The 22,333-nt window shown below is 38.8% G+C and overlaps 1 protein-coding gene across 1 annotated transcript in view; it reads right to left on the bottom strand.

Moving 5' to 3' along the window:
- Nucleotides 1-7,117: 7,117 nt before the first annotated feature.
- The window catches only part of cfap299 (cilia and flagella associated protein 299), an 83,712-nt gene continuing 68,496 nt past the window's right edge, over nt 7,118-22,333 (bottom strand). Inside the window, exons 5-6 of the mRNA XM_075468921.1 lie at nt 9,198-9,327; nt 7,118-7,395 (exon numbers count right to left, since the gene is read on the bottom strand). Of these exons, the coding sequence (XP_075325036.1) occupies nt 7,303-7,395; nt 9,198-9,327 (223 nt within the window). The 3' untranslated portion in view covers nt 7,118-7,302. The remainder of the gene's footprint in view (nt 7,396-9,197; nt 9,328-22,333) is intronic.

Below are 22,333 nucleotides of genomic sequence, written 5' to 3'. Positions count from 1 at the left end.
GTTCCCCGCCTCCCCTAAAACAGCCCATCAGGCGGGGTTTAAACACCCCACCCAGCCGCCCTCCACCACCTCCCGTCACTGGTTGTCTTTCAGGGGCAGTCGGGAGGAAATGATTAGGGCATTTCCCCGCCCGTGGACATCTGATGGCAATAATATTAGCATGCCGTGTCCTTCATAGCGCTCCACATACTGAATGGATTTAACCCTTTCCACTGTGAGGAGATGAACGGGGGAGCATCAACAAACAGCAGCAAAACGACAGCAGAGTGAAGTCAGAGGGAGTAACTCACTCAGTCTCTCAGTGAACTGTTCTCCACACCTGTAACAAATCTCAAATTCAGTGAAAGATCACAACTGCTTAGCTGTTCTGCAACCAAATAGATTGGATCAATGCTGCTAATTTCCAAAATCAGAAATTTTTTACATTTCGTATTTCAGACTCCTCTTAGGAGTATCAAAAAGTCATCGGACTGTCACATTTTGTAGTTCTTGATTAAACCTTTGGCAGCAGGCTCATTTAATCTTGCAACGATCCCACAAGCTTGGCACATCTTTCTTTTGGAAGTGTCCCATTCCTTTTAGCAGAAACGTTCAAGCCCACCCAGGTTGGATGGAGAGTGAACAGCCATATTCACATGTCTCCAGGGTTAATTTAATCAGTTCAGTTTTTCAATTTGGTTGTAGGTATGCCTCCATTTTTTGCTCTGTTGATGCATAAACCTTCACCATAGCCTTACATTTGTTTGATTGATTTATTTAGTCTTTATTTAACCAGGAAAAAAAAAATACTTTTGAGAGTAATTCCTGGACAGGAACGTTAACAGAATACAACCATACAGACATGATAAATAAATATAAATAACCCAAACATTTGCACTGTGAAATGTCAACTCTTAAGTAATCTTAAGTTGATTTGCATCTTTAAATTCCAATATTTGTGAAGCTGATTGCAAGGAAAGGGAGCTGCATATTTCAATGCCCCCCCTCCCCCCAACCCAGTTCTGTATAGGCCCTGACAACAGATAGCAGCAGTAAGCTTTTTTTCTGAAAGATGTAGGACTATCAGGAAGAAGCAGTCCAAGATTAGACTTGTAAACAAGAACATGCCAATGATTGAATCTATGAGTAAACAAGAATTACCATCCAACACCAGAATACAACAAGCAGTGGTGAGTAAGGAATTTAGAGGTAATGATAGACATTAGGGCTCCCTTTTAGACTCTATATGTTGCATATAAATAACATCACTATAAGCCAGCCGATATGAAGGTAGCTGCTACAAGCCTCTTTTTCAGGCCATAAATGGAAGACGCAACTTGTTTCCAAAGCAAAAAAAATCTACTTTCAGCTTAAGTTTTTATACTTGCTGAATATGAATAATAAAATATTAGGAATCACCAATTCACACAGACCTTTTCAGAATAGTTGACAAATAGTTAAATAGTTTTTTGTCATCTGATCTGAGGATATTACTTCTCTTGATCTGGACTCTTTGACAAAACATTATTTTAATAGCTGAACATTTTGGTTTAGTTATTAAATCACAAACATTGTCTTCTGTTTCTCCCATTTTCCCTGTTTCATTGCTTTGGATGTGCTTTGTCTAATTTCAGGCTTTGGCATATTTTTTTTTTACTCGTTGAAAAAGTTGGAAGAATACCCTCTAAATGGTTAATTCATAAGTGTTGTCAGGAGTTGTACAAATAAGTTCTGTTTGGTGGAGTTCTGCACTAATGGTGGCCATCCCTCTGGAAGGTTAATATCCACAAAGGATCCAGAGACAGCTGGCTTGTTGGTGACCTGTATGACCAAGGCCCTTTGTCTGCTTACTATGCTTGGCAGCTAGACCAAGGAGGTCTGTTGGTGAATCCAAACTTCTTGCACTTCAAAATGATGGAGGCTACTGTAATTTCAGGCTCTTTAAACCATGCAGATTTTCTTGTGTCTTTATCCGTATCTCAGCCTTGACACAATCCTGTCTCACAGGTCTGCAGACAATTCTTTTGAGCTCATTGCTGTTTTTTTCCCTGACATCAAGCATGAACTGTTATACCCTACACAGACAGCTGTGTACCTTCTTAATAATATTAGAGTAATTAAATTAGATACAGTTTGACTCCAGAAAGGTTTTAGAAGCATCTTAAGAACAACTGACAGAAATAGTTTGTACCAGAACTCAGCCGTGTTAACAGCAGGAATCTGATGTGAATGGGACGTTTCATAATTCTCTTTTAAATAGGTTTTTAGAAAACATGCCCAAACTTTTCTTAATTCTAATTGTGGAGAAATGTGTTAAGAGTGATGAGAAAAGAAATTGAATCAACTTTATGGTGAGCATAATACGACACATTTGGAATCCTTAACAGGGTCTACAGATGCTACAGGAGCAGCTGTAGCTCAAGTAATTGAGTGATTGTCCATCAATTCCTAATCTACATAGATATGAAAATATTCTCGAGCGGGAAACTCCCTCCATATGAACTGCCCCACTTGTAAGTTGCTTTGGTTGACATGTTTGCTAAATAAATGCAGTTTAATGGGTCTGAAAACATTTTGTCTGTACTGCATACATTCAAAATGTTGAAACCTAAACAATCTGAGGAGCTAAACAGGTGGGTTACGTTTATGTTCATGCATTTAGCAAGCGCTTTTATCCAAAGGAGGATATAGCATTACAGATAACATCAAAGCTAACAATAAGGAAACCACTAGCATGAGTTAATACTAGTACATTGCAAAAAAACAAAAACAAAAAAACATCTTTGGTAGATCTTTTTTTATAGTACTATCAGTACTACCATTCTTTTGAATGAAATACTCTCAAGTACACTTTTGATAAATACTATAAATTAACAGTGGACTTTCAACAGCATATAGGCAGAATAAAAAAAAACACTGATATTATGAGTGGAGTCAGTTGGTGGAGTGATGACAATCCATGTTGTCACACTTCAGTATATTTAAACTCTTTTATGAACTTTGGGATCAAAAAGCATAAATAACCTTCAACCTCGTTCACCACCACGTTATGTAATAGTGATTTATTCAAAAATACTTTAAAGAGACAGAATTTACAACACTTTTTAAATGAATAATACCAAGTTGGTTGGCACTGTCAAATCACATCAACCCCATTGTGATTTCTACTGTGATTTGGTGTCATCCAAATTATCGTAATTTATCATAAAGTACTGTAAATTATAGAAAGTTCACTGTAAAATCACTGCAAATTACAGGTGTTTTTGCTGATGGTATTTTACCATTATTTTATGGTGACTGGGGATTTTTGTTTGGCTCTACGGCTGTATACATGAACAATAGTGAATTGTTCAAACTAATTAGAAGACAAGGTATGTTTTTACATGTTGGACCACATTTTGCATATACCGTATATCAATAGTTTCCTGCCCTCGTACAGTAGCTTAATTTATGTAGGTAGCTTCGAGTAGGCTCAAGATGACTGCCCACATGATGATGATATTGTGTACTTTTTATAATAGTGTTTATCCATCTGACTTGTGCCAAATTTAAATGACAAGCTTTCAGAAGCTGCACACTGAAATGTACATCAGATTCACAGTTAAAGTCATCAGTACCTTCATGTTGGGTTTGATGCAGAGTCTCCATCTGTGGCTAATATGTTGCTGCTGTTGAGTCATCAAATGCTTGCTTAATGTAACATGTTGCTTTTAAAATAGAATAAAAACACACAAAAAGACACAGAAGAGACATTTTTCTAGCTAAACTGAGTTTGAATCTTTGAGACTGTTGAATAGTGTCTCAGCTACTCAAAGCCCAGTTTTAGTGTGAATCCACCTCTTTACCACATGGCGTGTATATTAGGGGCAAGTCAGGCCTCAAACTAATAAAACCATGCTTCAGTTAAAACCCCAACAGCTTAAAAGCCCAATAAAAGAAATGAAGGGGATATAACTATTTAACTTTAATTTTATTAAGAAATCATTACTCTGTACAGACCTATGATCTATTTGAATCCCAGTGATTTTTTTTTTAGATATGGCCTCTCCAGAAACATGTAAAAGGCAACCACATTTCATGAGTAATACACTTGTGTGCTTATTTGACCATCTACTGGCATTTTAGGCTTGTCTTTTTTATGTGCACATCTGTTGTTTTGATTGGCAGGTGTTTGGAACGACTGATGCAGCCTCAAGGAAGGGAGGGAAGAACCGGAGGGTCTACCACAATTTCCAGACCACATGGATGAGCTGCAAACAGGCCTTTAAAATATATATATATGTGTAATCAAAAACTGCAACTTCAAAAGCACATTTGGAGGAAAGAAAATGAGAAAATAGTTTAAAAAGGCACTTCCTCTGCAACCAATCATGTTGTTTTTTTATAAATCCTTCCTATAACCTCATTTCCACCAGCATTAATTTGTCATCACAGGACCAGATCTAACATGTTGTTAAAAAAAATAAAAACACTCACACACACAGACAGACAGACAGACACACACAAACAGAAAGAATCACACTGACTGAGACAACCCCAAACCAGGCATTCATTCCCCAAACCCCTGCTTTTACAGAACCAGAACCCAAAAACCTCATGTCACCACACATATTGTTTAAATGAAGCCAAAAGGCTCCAATTCAGTCAAAACAGACAAACAGATGCAGCTAGTGGAAGTCTGCTCTGGTATCAAAGATATCTGAGGCACATTGGAATTAACTAATTTGTTTGTACTGTGTGACTTTCTGGGAAAGGAACTCACAAGGCAGGGGAATTAAATATAGACAGGAATATGGCTGCTACAGTGTCGGTTTAAAAGAAAAATCCACCATCTTGTGAAGTATGCTTGTTTACTCATGTAAAGTTTGATTTAAAAAAAAAAAACAGATTTTCTGAACCAAAAGTTCAGTTTTTTGTCTGTCAGGTTGTTTCTTTGTTAGGGCGAGCTGTTTCTCTGTGTTTCCAGTCTTTATGCTAAAGCTCAGTAAACCAGCTGATGCTTATCCATTGTTGGATTCTCAGAAAGCAAACAGATAAAAACAGCCTACATCTGGAAAAAACATAATCAATTTTCTTTTATTTTCATTTAACACTGTTTCATAGAGCTTATCTTTCAGGAACGTGATGCTGAGACAAAAGTTATGTGTATGTATAAAAGTAGTAATTTCAAAGATTTCCCTTTACATTGGCTGTAAAGGAAAATCCCAGGAGGTCCCCAGTATTTGGATATTCCCATATTCATCAAAAATACTGTGAATTGAAGAAAAAGAAGTTCTAGAAAATCTTTAACTCAAGACTAATGGAACAAAGTTTTGCGTTTTTATTACCAACATGTTATACTTCATCTGTTCCTTATTGTTGTGCGATGGCGAGTCACACAGATTTGGTTAGAATAGGCTTACACACATGGGGGCCGTTTTTAATACAGGATCAAACGCCATGAAAAAGACGTTTAACCATGTCCTTTCCCACTAAATTGCATTAACCCGTAGCCCTCTGCAAGCTCAGCATTTCTTTACATGGAGACTGTGCCTTCAACACAACAGCAAACAGCGTGGGATCATTTCTTATCCGTCTTATACTTAGAATCCATACAAAAGTTGGGATGTGGTGTAAAATGTAAATAAAAACAGAATGCAATGATTTGCAAATCTCACAAATCGTTACTTTATTTCAAATAGAACATAGAAATCAAATGTTAAAAGTGTTTATAAAATAAAAACTGTTTCCTGAGAAATATCAGCTAATTTTGAATTTGATGGTAGCAACACGTCAGGTGGCAGGTCAGTAATATGATTTTTTTTAAAAGAGCACCTTAGAGAGGCAGAGTCTCTTAGAAGTAAGGAAGGGCAGCTCAGCAATCTGCGAAAAAACAAGGTAGATAAATTGTGGAGCAACTTCAGAAAAATGTCTTTGAACATGCCATCATCTACTTATTATCATGACGTTGATCTTTAGACTCTCAGGCAGCAGACATGATTATGCATGTCTGTTCATGCTGAGAAGCTAGAATTCTTTATCAGACAATAATTTCATAACACTCCTCCCCACAAAGTTCCAGCAACCGGTCTCCTCAGTTTCCAGACATTTCTTTCTCAAACATTTTTTTAGGTGTTGCTGCCATTAAATTCAAGAAAATGTCTCACTTTCAGCATTTCATATATTTTCTACGTTCTATTGTGAATCAAAGATTCGTGTGTGAGATTAGCAAATTATTGCAATTGACTTAAATTCAACACAGCATCCGAGCTTTTTTTGGAATTGTGGTGATATCATATAAGGTATTATGAGCCTGTCAGTGGAAAGTCTTTTACTTGCTACTGACTGGTAGATTTTTTTTGCAGAAGTTTGTCCTATGTCTCTACATTAAAATGTGTTGTTCAGCATTTACAAGCAATAACTTTCTTGCTCAATGTGGGTCTGACGGTATATATATATATTATTAATAATCAAATAGAAATGAGATTAGAGCTCAGGTTAAAAGCTCTGAAATATGTTCAGGGGATTTCTTAGAAACCAAATCAAAGTGTCCCTTCCCGCTTTGCACCTTCAGACTCCACTCATCACATATGTATGAAAAATAGCAAAGACCCTGTAATTTGTTTACATGAAGACAGATAATGTTATTTCTTGTGAGACTGATTCCTACCATGTGTTCCAGTGAAATAGGTCAAAAGCAAACTTCTTCAATTTCAAAAGAGTTTTTACATAAGATTATTTGTGGAGTTGCAATGCATTAGAAAACGTCAGTCAATGACTAATATGTAAATGATAAAGCACTTTGATGTCCTGCATGCATCTGGGAACATGCGGAATGCTTTAAGCCCATTACCCACTCTTCCAGTCCAATTGGTGCTACCGCAGCCTGGGGGAGGACATAAAAGCAACCCTCATCATCTTTCAAAGCTCTTACGCCTTTAATTTGTTTAGACAAACAGCCCAAAACATGCCATGCCAAACGCAGGCACAAGCCCGGAGACCCTGAGCAGGTTCTTGCCCCAAACCAAGACTGCTGGCATGTGGAATGTCTGTTGTATATGGAAAATAAAGGAACACATTTAAGACCAAAATAATACTTGAAAGCTCAGGCTGGTTGCACGTTTATTCCAGCTCTCCCAACAGTCCATCCACGTCTTCCTCTGGGAATCCTCAGTTTACAGCCATTTTTTTCACTGCAGCACCTCCACCCAGATGGCATGTGTGATATGAGGGGAAGAGTTTGCAAATGATGGTGCAACTACAGCAACTCGGTCAAATTAGAGGCTTCCAGTGCTCTCCAATATTTGCCATATGTACGCCTGTGCCGGCAGCATCCTCTGAAGCTCAGACCGTTCTGATGTTGTGGTCGTACAGAACAACATGGACGTAGAGGTCCGACTGCAGGCTCGTCCTTCTGGAGTCCTCACCGGGATCAGACTGAAACCCAGCAAACCCAGTTAGAGCAGTTAGTAGAGCTCATTTGTACAACGTTAGCTGCAGTTTCTAAAAGCGAATTAAGACCAAATGCGAAGGTTATTTTTATTATCATTAACAGAACATTTTTGTCTTGTTCAATTTTTTTTTAAGTGAGCCTGTGTGAGCATCTGATCTCAAAATTGAACAAGAAAGTCAGTGTCTTTAAAGTTTTTTTTCTACTCCATCTTAAACCTTTCATCCCAACAGACACTGAAAGTACGAGTTCAAAGACACGAAAAGGAACATGGAGCCACAGAGCTGGCATCGAGTCTCAGTGGGTCTGGACTTGCAAATTTAAACATTCCCATTACACCAGTTCATTAGATTTAACAAGTTCGCTAGATAAAATGATAAATATATTGACTGAATAAACGCAGTGGCAACCACAGAGACAACATGTTAGCGGTTAAAAAATATCCAGAACACATCTCAGTACAATAAAAGGTTTATTAAGGGGGAGGCCAAGTGCAGAATAATTTGACAGCGACCGTAACTGTTCATTTTCCGAGATGTTTCGTGTTACTTTGATTGTCAAAGCTGACACAACCCCCAAACGAAGATGTGAAGCCACTTCCAGCTGGAAACATTTATTCAGAGTCAGAGTGTGTCAGAAGTTTCTGGTGGGAGTGAATCCACAGGGCAACTATTACCCTCAATTTACACTTTTACCTCAAACATACTTGTGGGTGTCCCAATATATGAGGCAATCTTCTTTTGTGAGTTCAAAAGAGTGTCAGTAAAAATAGAAGGATAAAATCCACTCAATTTATCACAGGCGGGAATGATATTTTTACTCTATTTTCTGGATACCAAAATGTGTTATTAATGTTCACATCATCTAAGTATTTAGTAAGACATTTTTCTACTGCAGCCAAACCAATCGAGTCATTGTCCTTAACTAATGAAAACCCCTCCACCGACCAACTACTTTTCTGGCCGCGATAGAACAAGTATGACAAAAGGCAGAAAATTTGAGTACCCAAAATTAGCGAACAGCTAGAGCTCTGATAGAGGGTTAAAAACTAAACGGCTCTGTTCTGCTCCGAGCCATGCCAATCTGGGCCGAGCTGAGCTGGGTTTTAGGGCACATGGGCGGTTTGCTGTGTCTGGCTTCCTATGCCTTCGCTTGTGTTTTTAATAGACAGCCTGGTCGGGGCGGTGCTCGACCACAGCTAGAACACTGTGCTGCCATTTTGGCGCTCGGCCTCAAAAACGCAGTCCCCACAGCTCTGTCTGCAATTTCAAAATAGTTCAGACCCACCAACTACTTCCCTTCCCCCCAGCAAAGAGGGAAACTGGAGAGAAAAAAAAAAAACATCTCTGTCAGTGGTTATTCTTCCAGGGCCCTGTCAGACTGAGAGTGGAGGAAGCACCTGTCTCAACCCCTTGATCCTCCATTCTTTGTGCAGGTGGAAAGCAAATATCTTCCCCTCCCACCGACTTCTTTATCTCTCTCAGTCTCTCCAACCACCTCTCCTTTAGTAAAGGCTCCCATTGGAACTTGGGTCATCTGTGCCTTCTTTTATCTGGTTAAAACTTGTGGACAATGGGAGAACGTAGGGTAATATTGGTGATTTAAAACAAAACCCCAGCCACAGGATCAACCTGTTCCCGGTGAAAGAAAGAGGATCTCAACAGTTTTCTGGGTACATTTTTTACAACCGTGGAACAGGTGACAAGACCTAATTAGTTGTACCATTTGTCTCCCTGAGGTCTAAAAGCAAAACAGAACAACAACAGCAACAAAGATAAAAAAAACATACCGAAGGGTCGACATTCAGAATCTTTTTGTCCCTCTTGTTCTTGAAGAGAAGGCCATTAGGATCGTCATAAATCACCTCAAAGTTGGGGCTGGAGTTGGATGTGGACACAAGTGTCTTCCAGTTGTAGTAGCTATGGAAAAGAAGGGCAACAGCATTGTTAAATCAATGGGATTAAAGCCTGATTTATACTCGGAAACCAGGTCGTCTGCGTGTGTGTCGCAGTTAACGCAGACACTACGCAGACACTCTGGTGCACCTCCTCAAAATTGTAACTCACCGCAGACAGTGCCGCAGACATCGCCGCAGACATCGCCGCAGGGAGGAGAGAAAGGAGGCCTCTGATTGGTCAACTCTACATCCGCTCTACACTATGCGTATTTCCGGTTTGCTAACCGGCTGACGCTAACCGTGACGATTCTTTCCCTCTCTGCCAGCTCCAGTAGTAGCAATATTTTTTCTATTTCTAGATCGATCAGCTGCATCTCAATCAAAGTGCGCATTCGTCCAGTCGCCATTGTTGTTGAATGACCTCCGTAACCGTAACACCCACAATCCTAGCTTGTTCGTGATTGTCCCTCTTGCGTTGTAGCATGGGATTAACATAGCGCAGACAGCGCTTCAAGGCATAAATCAAAAATAACTGCGTCGTGTCTGCAACAAGCTCACTGCGACACACTGCTGCGAAGTATACACGAGCCTTAAGCCATTAATGAAGCTTGAAGGTGTTCACTAATAGTGAGTGTTACTACTAGACTGATGTACCACATACTCTCCTCACTGCAAGCCTCCAATGAAAATTAAAACTGGTTGGCAATATCATTCAGATAGCAGTGGAAAGTGCTTTGAGTATTCACTATGGCTGTTTCATTTTTGGACACAGCACTAAAGTACATGGGAAGAATTGCATGCCAGTTTCTTCTTCCACCCAGATGCCTCCGTGGTGTTGCTGCCATTGTGTTTGAATCCAAAACTGTGGAGGGCTGGTGACAATTACACAATGAAGTGATCAGGTATGACTAAACTACATGAGTGGTGGTTTTGTGTTGCACTATTTTGTCTTTTTGGACCCACCCAAACATGCCCTTTAATCTGCTGGCAGAGTTGCACTTGCTTCTGTTCACACTTATTTCCAGCAGCTTAAGTCTACTAGAAAAGTTGCTAAATGTTCCGAAATGATGTCAGTCATTCATTCATACACTGTATGTTTATACAGCTGAATTCCCGATTAAACAGCTCTCATTTATGGATTTGTCTTTTTCTGCTGTCACACTGCAAAGCGGCTGCATTTTCAGTGCATTTTTTTAATGTTGCTGCTTAGCTTATGTAAAAGATGTTTGCACTGATTTCAAATACATTTAAATGTGAAATCATCACTTCAAGAGAAACTTTTCTAATGTCATTGCACAGCCTCTCTCTGACACGGCCTATGGTTTTTGTTGTGCTCTGGTTACATTTATCTTAATTATCTTTTCCGCTGGTTTTGCTTTACTCCTGCTCTTTGTTAGTTAGTATTTACATTATTTCCATGTTCAGTGTTCAGTGTTTCCACGTTTTGTGAAGACCTTTCTTTGTTCTCTCCAGTTCATTTTGCTTCTGCCTTCGGCTTGAATCAGTTTCTCATTACCACACCTGCCTTTTCTTTGAGATTGCTTATGCCAGTAAATATTCTGCTCGGTTTCCTTTACTCAACACTAGATCGTTGTCATTTCTTCAACCTCCTGCTCCAATGCAAGTTAGTTCTCTGTTTGTGTCCTTTTTCAACCACACATCGTCGTGACAAACCACAAAGACAGCACTGCATGCGTGCTGCCACTTGTCTTGCTGGACTAATAACTTCAACTTACTGTCCTTCTTTATGAGTAATCTTTTTTCAATCATAAAAAATAAAAGAAATAGTCTGACAAGTCACTAGATTTTGATAAAAAAAAGTCATTGAGTGTGCAAAAATGATTTCCTTTCATGTTTTCCTGTGAGAAACAGAAGGGAGGTGGTCAGTTCTGGTGTCCTGATTAGGCACCTCTTCACTTCGGCTGTCATCTAAAAATTTCAAAGTGTTTATTTGGGCACAAAACAACTATGTAAAATAGTGATATTCTTCTGTTGGAGATTTTACTGTTTTAGTTGCAATCAGCAAAGTCAAAGGGGCCAAATTAAAGAAATTAAAGCAAAAAAAGCATACATGTTTCAATTTTACGTGGAAGTTGATAGAAGTTCAAACAATCAGAGAAACAGCATTTTTTTATGTAATCTGAACTAAAGTGTTAAAATGACTTTGTCAGGTCTCATGAAAAAGAAAAGACCGATACTTAGTATAACTTGGGCTACCTGACATTTTAGCTTTGTGCTTTTTTGGTGTATTTTTCCTGTAAAGGCTCAGACTGCAGGAGGCTTTAAAACAACAGAAGCGCCGCACTGAGATCATGACTCAGCATTTCTCACAGAGGCCCGACATTAATCACCAACACGATGGTAGAATCTGTATGAATCAATATTCAGCTGCAGATTTAAAAACAGAACTTTGCGGAAAATGGAAAGCAACCTGCAGAATGACATATCTTTGATAAGATGGGCTGAGGTAAAAAGTCTGTTTCCAATTTTATCTTCAGGGCGCTGTTTTTTCTGTGACTTATTGAGTAAGTCATGACTTTACTGTGACTTACTGAGTAAGTCTAATAAGCTGTGACTAATAACTAAGTAAGTGAAACCAAAGAGTAGTTTGAATTCCAAAATGAATTGCTGCTTAATTTACAGCATCTGAATGAATCTAATCTGCTCTTTGGTTCTCTTTTATATCTGATAAAGCAAAGTAAAATTGTGCAACTCGGCTGCAAGTCCAAAGTGTTTGGATTTAGACTTGCACGCTTAAGTTTTTTTGTCATGATTATCATATGATCATTCTGAATTTGAGCAACATGTTTTTAAAAAAACAATTGGACATGGGCATCCATAATAAACTACTGCTAAAGTGTTTAAAAGTAAAAATGAGGAGGGTTAAACCACCTTCGGAGTAAAATTAAACAACACAATCTCACTCCAGTGAGTGAAATAGCTAAAAAATGTTTTAATTTCTACACTTACAAGGCTACAAACCTATCATATGCCTATGATCTGAATGAAGTGAAACTGTCACCCTTGCTCAAGAACAGTAAAGTTACTAAACCTCCAAGGCTCCAAGACCGTTACATTTTCCTTTGCAAATTGTAACAAAGCTTACATCTTGCATCATGTGAAACTGTCAGTAACGTGCACAACTAAATGTTACAAAAGGCTTATAAAGAGGTAGACAGGGGTGGACATTACACCACAGACTGCCTAGAGTGAGGAACAAGTTTTAGTCCCATCTAACCCAGCTTGTCACTTTTCTGCTTTGCTCTCAGCCATAGTTGGTTAAGGTTAGACATATAAAGTACATGTTTAGGTTAAGATATCAATAAAAAATTAGTTGGGCTAAGGCTTAAATATGTATGAATTAATTGTAGCTGATTTGCTTCACGCTGTCTGAACACTTCCATATCTTGTACAGAACAACAATCAATGAAAACATTATCATCTTCCAATTTCTTGGCCTTTGTTGTTGCACCACGACACTCTGGACATGTGGGCAAATGTACCAACTACATGGTTGCTTGTGAGATTAGACTGGGGAAAAAAATGTGTGAATAGATACAAAAATGTTAGAATAAAATCTCTCCACAAAGTAATAAAAAGAATTTGACAATTTCATCATCTTTCATGTAAAACAATTGATTCCATCATGGAAATCCTTGCGTGTGGTGATAAAATCCTGCTGAAAAAAACCAAGTTCCAGAACACTTTTATCTAAAATGGCTGTCAACGAAGAAAACTGTCTGAGTCAAAATATGAAATTCTTTGTGTAACTCATGAATGTCGTGTCCTCCACGTTAAAGTACGAAGGAATCATCCAGCATTCTCTTAAAAGTCTGCATCTGTCAAGCGTGCATTGGAGCACATCTCATGTGTAAGTTGTACTTTTCCAAAGGTACCATAAATACTGAACAATGTACAGTGTAAATGTGCCCCTTTACTATTCTTAAACATGTTGCAAGTATGCATTTTATGAGAGGACATTTGAAATTAAAGTAAAGTTCAAAGGATCTGTAAATCACTGCATTCTGTTTTCCGCTATTACCCGATATTTTAGAAAACAGGGTTGGGACTACAAAGAGCAACAAAACACAACAGCGCTGACAGCTTTTGAATCTTATTACAGAGAGTGTCTTCAAAAAGCTTTAATCTTCAGACGTGTGATGATTTTTAGTGATTCTCATTATTAGCTGTTCACATCTTTAGTGGAACAACGTATGTCACACTCTTTGTAACTGAAGGTTGAGAGCCTTGGTGTCCAACAACAAAGTCTGACCTAAGAGGCCACACGATGTAAATCCGAGAAGAGTTACACTGTGTTTGAGACCTGTAGGGGCTGAACTGACAGCTGGAGGGGTGGCAGTCCACCTCCGTGCCACGCCAAGGTGCCCTTGAGCAAGGCACCGTAACCTCATGCTCCCCAGGCGCTGTGAATGGCTGCCCACCGCTCCAGTTTATTTGGCATCTGTCCCCATGAGTGTGTAACCCTGTGCATGTGTGTGTTCAACAGATGCTGTGATGCCTTTTGGTCAAAGAGAGTAATCACTTCATACTGTGAATAATTTACATAAATAAGGTAATAAATAAGTTCACAGTTAATAAATAGTAAAAGTAGTTCCATGCTAAAAACGGTTCCAATGTTTTGGGTTTGAAATCTAGTCAGAGTGAGACATCTGTATCACAAACGATCTTTTTCGTATTGTACGTGCAGCTACGTGAGCGAGTGAGCGCTCCACCACAGTACAATCATCATCATCATAATCAATTTAAGTGTGGTATTAACACGTGTGTATTGTCCAGCAATTTGTTTTTCCTTTTTCGGTGTATTTCAGTCACAAAACAAAAAAGATCTTCAGCAAAATTAAGAAAAACAAGCCTTGTGTGGAGACCTATTTTATTTTGTTCGCTAGCTGTTTAGCTTCTCACAGTAACTTGTTGCGAGGGCAGCATAGGTGCCAACTTGGATGGGTTAAATGCGGAGGAGTAATTTCGTATTTTTTCCTGTATCTACATGACAATAAATCCGATCTTAATTAAGTCCATCTCAAAATGTTTACATTACAATTGGAAGACTCCCACAAATCTCCAAAATATTTTCTCTTTGGCTGCTTGGCTGATGTTTTCTCCAGAATCAGTTTAGGAGGAAATCTCTCACGGCACATACAAGCTGTCTACAAATACAATACAATTTGCTTTTGAGCCATAAAAATAATTTCAGCATAGTAGAAGCAATCTATTACTTACCATGTGGCCTTATTCATAGCCCCTAGACCCCCACTATGCAATTTTAGGAAATGTAAATGCATATCTTTACAGAAAGGTCAGTTTTTGAACAGCGATGGGAGAGGCCAAGTACTCCAGCCAATCACAGGAGTCACTTTATTATCTGGACGATATATTTACCTGGACTGGTTCCCTGTTATACACTAAAAAACAGACATTCAGAATAGAAGCAGGTTGATCTCCATGTCAGGCTCTCGACTCCAAAATTAAATGTTGTGACACAGAGACCCAGATTCTACCCCTGAGGAAACTTAACTAAAAATAACAAATGTTGACCAAAGTACAGAAATATAACTTGATAAAAGGGAGATTCCTCAAAATGTACAAGAATATAACTAAAGCACGTTTAATTATAGATGTACTGAAAAAAAATACAGATTTAGGTCATACTTTAAATGGCACAGTTGAAAGAAAAATGCTCACTATGATTCAGAAAAGTGCAGCAGCCCTTTCACTGTTTTCACCACTGAAGACAAAAAAAAAAAGAAAGAAAGAAATAAACCTACATATAGAAAAATGGTCTCTCAGCCCAACATGGTCACATCCAAACTTTTTTGACAGGTTTTAATGACATCAATTTCAAGATGAGCTGATATTTTTCATGAAATGGTAAAACGCCTCACTTTCAACATTTGACATGTTTTCTATGTTCCATCATTAATTAAATATCTGTTTATGAGATTAGAAAATGACTCCATTCTGTTTTGAATTTCCATTTTACATCGTCCCAAGTCTTTTAGAATCGGTATCGAACTTGGTATTACAATTGACCTCAGAAAATGTGACACTGGATACTGTCTGATGTTTCAGCTATCGTTCAAGCATCTCCTGCCTGCTGTCGGAGTAATCTTCTCCTCCAAGAAAAACATACCCTGTATGCTTCAGAACGGTCCAAACTGTGTGGGGAAATACACTGATGCATAAAATTATAAGGTATGACATGGCCAGAGGTCTGGCATTTTTTTCCCAGCTGCCAACGGAGCCGAGTAAAACAGGTTCAGAATAGAATGCTGAAATGCCCCAATTATGAAATACAAATTGAGGTTTTTCCTTTAAAACTCTGAAGAAAATTATATTGTCTGAGCCTTGCTTTCAGACGTGTGCATCCTTCTTCTCTTTGTAAATGAAATCTGACAGTGTTTCAGTGACTATTTATACCGAAATGCCATACAACAATTAACATTTCTTTGGTAAACCACTTTTACTCCATGGTGAACCACTTACATTTGCAAGAGAAGTGGGACAGATGTGAGATATTTTAACACTGAACATGAAAAAGACTGACGGAAAGGTGGTGGGGGGGGGAAAAAAGAAAAGAAATCTTGTACATTCGTGACTTAAATGTGTTCGTAGAACCCTCCTCCCTCACTGTCCTATGTGAATGGTCACCGGGGCAACTAACTTCACGGTTGGTGCATATTTGGTCACAAAGAAAGCTTAAGCAGCTGGAGGGCACCACACCCAGACACATGGACCAGTAAAAGTGTGAGAACCTGGATTTGGTGGAAACAATGACGGTGCTCTTAGCCTTAGGTCCTTGGTTCCCAATGCATTTACCATGACGGTTTGACACGTGCACCGTATTCTTTCACTTTCCATAGTTACTGTATTGCTCTATTGTTATCTCCAGGTGGTCATTTTCCAGGGTAATGTCAACAGTCTCATTATAGGGCTCAGTGGAGCTGGACTCTGAGCGCTGAATGATATATATCATAAAAGAGCAAATACCATGTGGATTCAGGTTTTTTTTTGTGGCAGTAGTTACTGTTTCAAATGTAAATCACAAAGACCTCGTCAATGCTGTGAGGCGCCTTGTAAGGAGCTAAAATTATTGTGGAGTTTCATCAGTTGAGCACCAACCCATATCTAACCATGGATCAACTCTACTTTCAGTTTCTTATCCTTGATGCTTTCATTTTAGAATGTATTTATGAATGTTTTTTAAAGGGTTAGGGTTAAATTCACAACTGTGAAGACTGCTTGGGTGCTTTTGGACAGGTTATTGACTATTGTGTTGTTTACTCAACTAAGGCCATTTCTCCCAACATCCCACAAGTTTTAAACATGAAACGACAAATAGGAGTTCACTCTCCTCTCCACTCTTCTTTATATCAAGAACAACCCCCCCCCCCCCCCCCCCCCCCCTTAATTCTTATGATTTGCAACATTATTTCAACAGGCTGCTTGGTTATATGAAATCACTGTGAAATCTATTGAAATAAATGTGGGTGAAACAGAAGCTTCCACTGAATTAAAAACGTCTTTTCCCCCACCTTCTCGCCTGGTCTATCTACTCTCTTTTTCTGCAGATTACCCTGATTAATCTCCTTGCCTTTCGGCCATCCAAATGGTAAACGTAGAACAAAACTGAATTCAAAGTCTAATTTATAGTATAAAGTGATCCAAATCAATTAAAACTGAATATCAGCTTGTTATGGGGAATGCAGTAATTCACAAGAGCTTTTATGGAAAACTGGATATTTCCAAAGGAAGGGTTTGATCCAGTATTTGAACTCATTGTGTATTTTGTACATCCAATACTAAATGAGATATTCTCACAACTTTTCCTGAATTAATCAAGTATATTAGTTAATTATCTTTAAAGTGGGTGAGCAGCTCAGACAGACAGGCAGGCAAGGCAGCGTCAGAGACTCAACAGTTACAATCCCTCACCATCATCTCTGAGTTAAGCTGGAAGTTTGTCGCTTACTTTTGTCCGTGCTTTGTTCTCACACTGCAGTCAAAGACGCTCTGTCACAAACTGCAACTGAACCGTCTGTTCCTGACGCTCTCCTGCAGGGAGTTTGAAGGTCTGCGGACCGATACACTGCTACATGAGCAGGCGTGCATACGATCATGTACGATTCCCTCCACAGGCGCCCTCACTGCAGCTTGTAGGCCCATTTTGTCTAGTTAAACACTCCCAGAGTGTGTTTCACGCTCCGCCATGTGCCATGGACTGCTGCATTCAGGCCTCTGTTGTCAATCAAGACATATGCCAACAGCACCCATGCAGACTGCTTACTAAGTTTGTATTAATCTAGATTGTTCAATGTTGTGGATCAGTAGAAATAACTATACCTTTTCTGTTATTTTACTTGATCTGTGCTGATACAGTGCTGAAAAGAAACTTGGGATTATTCCTTTTCTCCTCTATCAATGATGCTTTCTTATATGTTATTAAACTATATTTCCAGACTAATTGAGACTCTACTAAATTAGAACAATGCCATTGTCCCCCCCAGCTTTCTTGCAGTCTTATTTATACCAAGGAGCCTCACCTAACCCTAACCAGCCACTACTGACAGCAAAGTTTAAAACTGAAAAGTTGTTAGACGACACTGGTTTCGATGGGACTCAGACTTTCCTCTTCCACAGTAGTCTATGGTGTGACACTACTGCCCATCCATTCCTACTGCCTGATGAGCAATGTTGAATACTTAATCATTTCTGGCAGCCCAGAAAGTGAAGTAATTTTACAATTTCAGAGCATTTTTTTGTAAACCTTTTATGTTTTGTGCTGTGGATCAAAGTAGCTATTTCACATTCTGTTGAAACTAAATATACTGTAATTGGAATTTATACTGTTGGCAGGACAAAAAAAGACAATGGCATTCAATCCCAAACAGATCAAAAATATTGAACTGGAAATTTTTTGTGGAAACAAAAAGGCAACTGAAGGCAATGCAATTATTTCTCTCAAAAATGCTTCGTATTGCATTGTATGTTTAAGACTATTTCATCGATAAAATATATATACAAAAACTTATTTTAAGACGATTAGAAGATGTACACAATTATCTTGATTGGTTTAGTTTTTGCACTTGTTTGCTTTTTTGTGTGGCTTGAGATCAACTCTGTTTTGAATTTGGTGTTACCTAAATTAAACTTTACTGACTTTAACTGAAGGGAATCTTGGGTGCCATTTATACTAATCTGTTTCTATATCGTTTCTATCGCGGATGCACTGTCCATTTACATTAAAATACTGGAATACGACTTCATAGGTGGAAGGACTCAAAGACGCTGGAGCCCACGTAAGCATTCGCATACGATGCTGATTTTAGCAGTTGTAAATGGGGAGAAACGAGGATCCGCAGTGCTGAGCTCTAGCTACTGCGGATGTACTCCTCCCTGATTCGCTAGGCTGGTATCGTTGGTCATGTGACTTGAGTGCTGGGAAACTAAAAACAAACAGGCGTGCTTCACTTCAGTTACACACTTCCTTTCTATTCGTGTCATCGAGAAGAATATGGAAATCATGGACAACCACAATCAGCATGGGAGCCTGCTCCATGTCCTACTGCTGGTAGTACGCTGTGCACAACAATACGTGGCAAGGAGGCGCCAGATTCAACAAGCTTTTATGATGAGAACCCAGCCACTGCAGCAACGCAAGCCGTACATGGAGCGCCGCTTTTGGGTTAGACCGGGAGGAAGCAGCGCATGGTGGGACAATTTCGTGGACCAAGTTGTTGTCGCCGAAGAATAAATAATAAAGCATAATAAATAATAAAGCAAGGGCGATCATGTGATGTGATGGCTGATTAGTCATGTGACTAGCGAATCAGCTGATCCCCGTTTCAGAGTAAACAGTTAGGCTTTTATTGAGAGGACAGCAACTTTGTGTGTAAATGTAAATGGTTTGCAAGACGCCGACACGAAGAAATGGTGAAATGAATTAATGTAAACAGAGCCTTAGTTTGCCTTCGAGTCCACAGTCAGATCTACACATTCTTCTTCTAACGCACACACACACTGCCTCTACAAGCATTACATAATGCAGTGACAGAACTGGGTGTCGGCCTGTATCCGATGTTACTGGAGCTCCAGAGGCTAATGGTCAAACAGGTCAAATAGTGATTGTTAAAAGGATTTAGGGAAAAAAAGGCAACCGGTTCAACACCTTCACTCACGTTTAAAAACCGGACGCTAACTCCTAATTTTGTTTTGGTATGATAACACAGTAGACAGGCTTTGACAGTTCTACTCTGCTGTCAAGTAAGAATTTCAGATATTAGGTTTGATAATTAACATGACATGGAAAAAGAAGATCTGTGATGCTGGTGGAACACCGAGTGCATCTCAAACACATCAGCTTTGAGAACAAACAGTTCAATTTGATTTAAACCTGAGTATCCAGCCAATAAATTATGTGCGTGCCATGTGTGAAGACTAACAGAGACAACACGGAATGTTCCAGCTTACCAGCAAATATTTATTGAGCTGGCAAGCTCTACTGTGATAGAATGTCCCTCCGACCCCCATTAAAGCTCAGACACAATGCACCAGAAAGGGTTCGCTAAATCATACTTTGGAACAGTTTCTCTTTTGTATTACAAGTTAATAAAATGGGACAGCAGTGCAAATATTTTCATAGCAGAAAATGAAGCCAGACACACAGGTGCACTGCAGAGGCTGAGTGTGGAGGCAACATGGTTTTGGCTCAAGAAGAAGCATGCGCAGGGTGATCCATCACATTCAGTGTTTCTGTCCGTCGCCACATGCACACAATGGTGACTGAAAGCACAGGAAATATCCATATCGTACAGCATTTCAATAACCCGATTGAGTATGAAAGATATGTTGAAAATCTTAAAAGCGATATAAAATCGGCATACTTTTTTTTCAGGAGGAGACATATTTTCAAGCCCAACAAAACATAAACATTTTAAAGTACAAAAGAGCACTTAGTCAATTAAAACTGGAATATAGTAAGATGCTGTCCAGCCCCTTAAAAGTCTTGACTAAACACAGGGACTAAGGAGAGGAAGAGATAAAGAGAGGAAGGAGAGAAACAGCCAGAGCGTATAAACAGATGGTCACTTTGCTGGGGAACATTAAATAGACATCAGAGATGCTGTAGGCACATCTGGAGTGGCAGGAAGCTGTGTGCAGAGCTGCAGATCTGTGGGTTAATTAGCCGAGGGTCAGGACTTCAGTGTTGAGTTGTGTCTACATATAAAGCCTTTAAAAACACCAAACCAGTTTCTCCCTGTCCATTTGCAGTATCAGTGTCAGGTTTTGGTTTTATTTAGATAAAATAATCCATAGTTTACCTTGAAGTTACAGCAACTAAAGCAAACAAGTTTCACATGTCATCATTCTGAGATTGCCTTTGTCGTGGAGTATCCTATCAAAGGTCTAACAAAGTTTCATTCATGGATTTGATATATAATTAAGTTCAGAACAAAATATGTGGTAGCGACAAAGGACAATGAAAGTTTTTAAAATTATGATTTTTTTTACTTTTAATTTACATGAGATCAGAATCAGGTGACCGTTAAAAAAAATTTTCTTCATAGATAGAAAATACTAGAACAATTTATTGACTAAGGAGTGCTGTGTGTGAATGGGTGAAATTGGCCTGTAGTGTAAAAGCCATTTGAGTGGTCAGCTAGACTAGAAAAGTGCTATACAGCCAATTTATCATTTACTGTGCTGGCTGCTAAAAAGGGATCTTCCAAATAGGTCACTGCTTCACCTTTTCCCTCAACCTTTGCTCCAAAGCCTAACACATTTTTCATCTTGGTTAGCTGGAGGAATTTAGACTTCCTGGTTAGGGTTAGGAATGCGGCCTGGTTTAGGTTCAAAATGCACAGTTTCACAATGTTTTGGCAAACTGGATAAAACATGCCCCGATGAAAATTGACAATTAAGACCCTTGCCATACATTTGTAATAATTAATGGTAATTTGGCAGTACATGATGGCATTTAAGCGCATTAATATAGAAGCTATACACCTAAAAAAGTGAAAACATTTACTCTAAGCAACTTAGAAATTTATTTTATGTGTGTCACTACTGAACAAAGTTATACAGTAGGATAGAGGATTCATTCCAATGTCGTGTTCAAAGTGGAAAAATCCCCATGACAAGGTGTCACACACACACACACACACACACACAAAACTTACCTTACTATTGTACTATTTTAGTGTTCTAAATGCCATGTTAGCATAGAATTTTGGACATCACCTAAAACATAATCATCCTAAAATTATATAACTTTTCGATTTTGTTTGGTGGAGACATTTACGTTGTTGGTCAAAAATTTAAAAACATCCTATTTAAAATGACCTATTCCATTATTTACACTACACTTCCATTTTTATTTCCTTTTAATTCCAGAAACTAAAATATTGGAAACAGAAAAAGTTTATTCACTTTTTCCCTGTTGGTCAGGGTCTTAAAGCACACACCTGAATAGAAGTAATGCTTATGTGACCCATACAGCCAGTGTGCATGCTGAAATAAACAGGTATTGCTGCACTTTCAAAGCAGTGAGAAAATATGTGTGCACAATGTATTCCTTATATGGAGGTGTATTTCTTCCAGTTTCCTCAAGGTTGATTTAAGACAAAGTCAGAATTTTACTGACATAAAATTGAAACAATTCATTATGATGCCTCCTTTATGTTGAAGTTAAAATCAGCATCAAGAAATGAGAGTGGGAAGACTTCAAATCATCCTCGTATAATCTGAAGCTTTCTGAAAACATTGAAAAAGATTGAACTGAAAGGGGTAATGTCAAAATAGAAAACCCTGATGCTTTCTGTGTTAAATATCGATACTTCAATGGGCAATGACACTTGTTGCAAATTTGAGCATGCTTTACACCTTTATATCTCCAACCAATTCATTCTCATATTGTTTTTTAAAGTTCCTATGCTGTCCAAGAGGACTGCACACGTGAACCTATCCACCCTTCCTTGCTGGAGGTGGGAGGTGCAGCCCAGAGCTGGCAC

Source organism: Odontesthes bonariensis, chromosome 6 (assembly GCF_027942865.1).
Source record: "Odontesthes bonariensis isolate fOdoBon6 chromosome 6, fOdoBon6.hap1, whole genome shotgun sequence".
Lineage (NCBI taxonomy): Eukaryota > Metazoa > Chordata > Actinopteri > Atheriniformes > Atherinopsidae > Odontesthes > Odontesthes bonariensis.
Note: the sequence above shows the minus strand (reverse complement) of the source record. Positions and strands in the feature narration are given on the sequence as shown.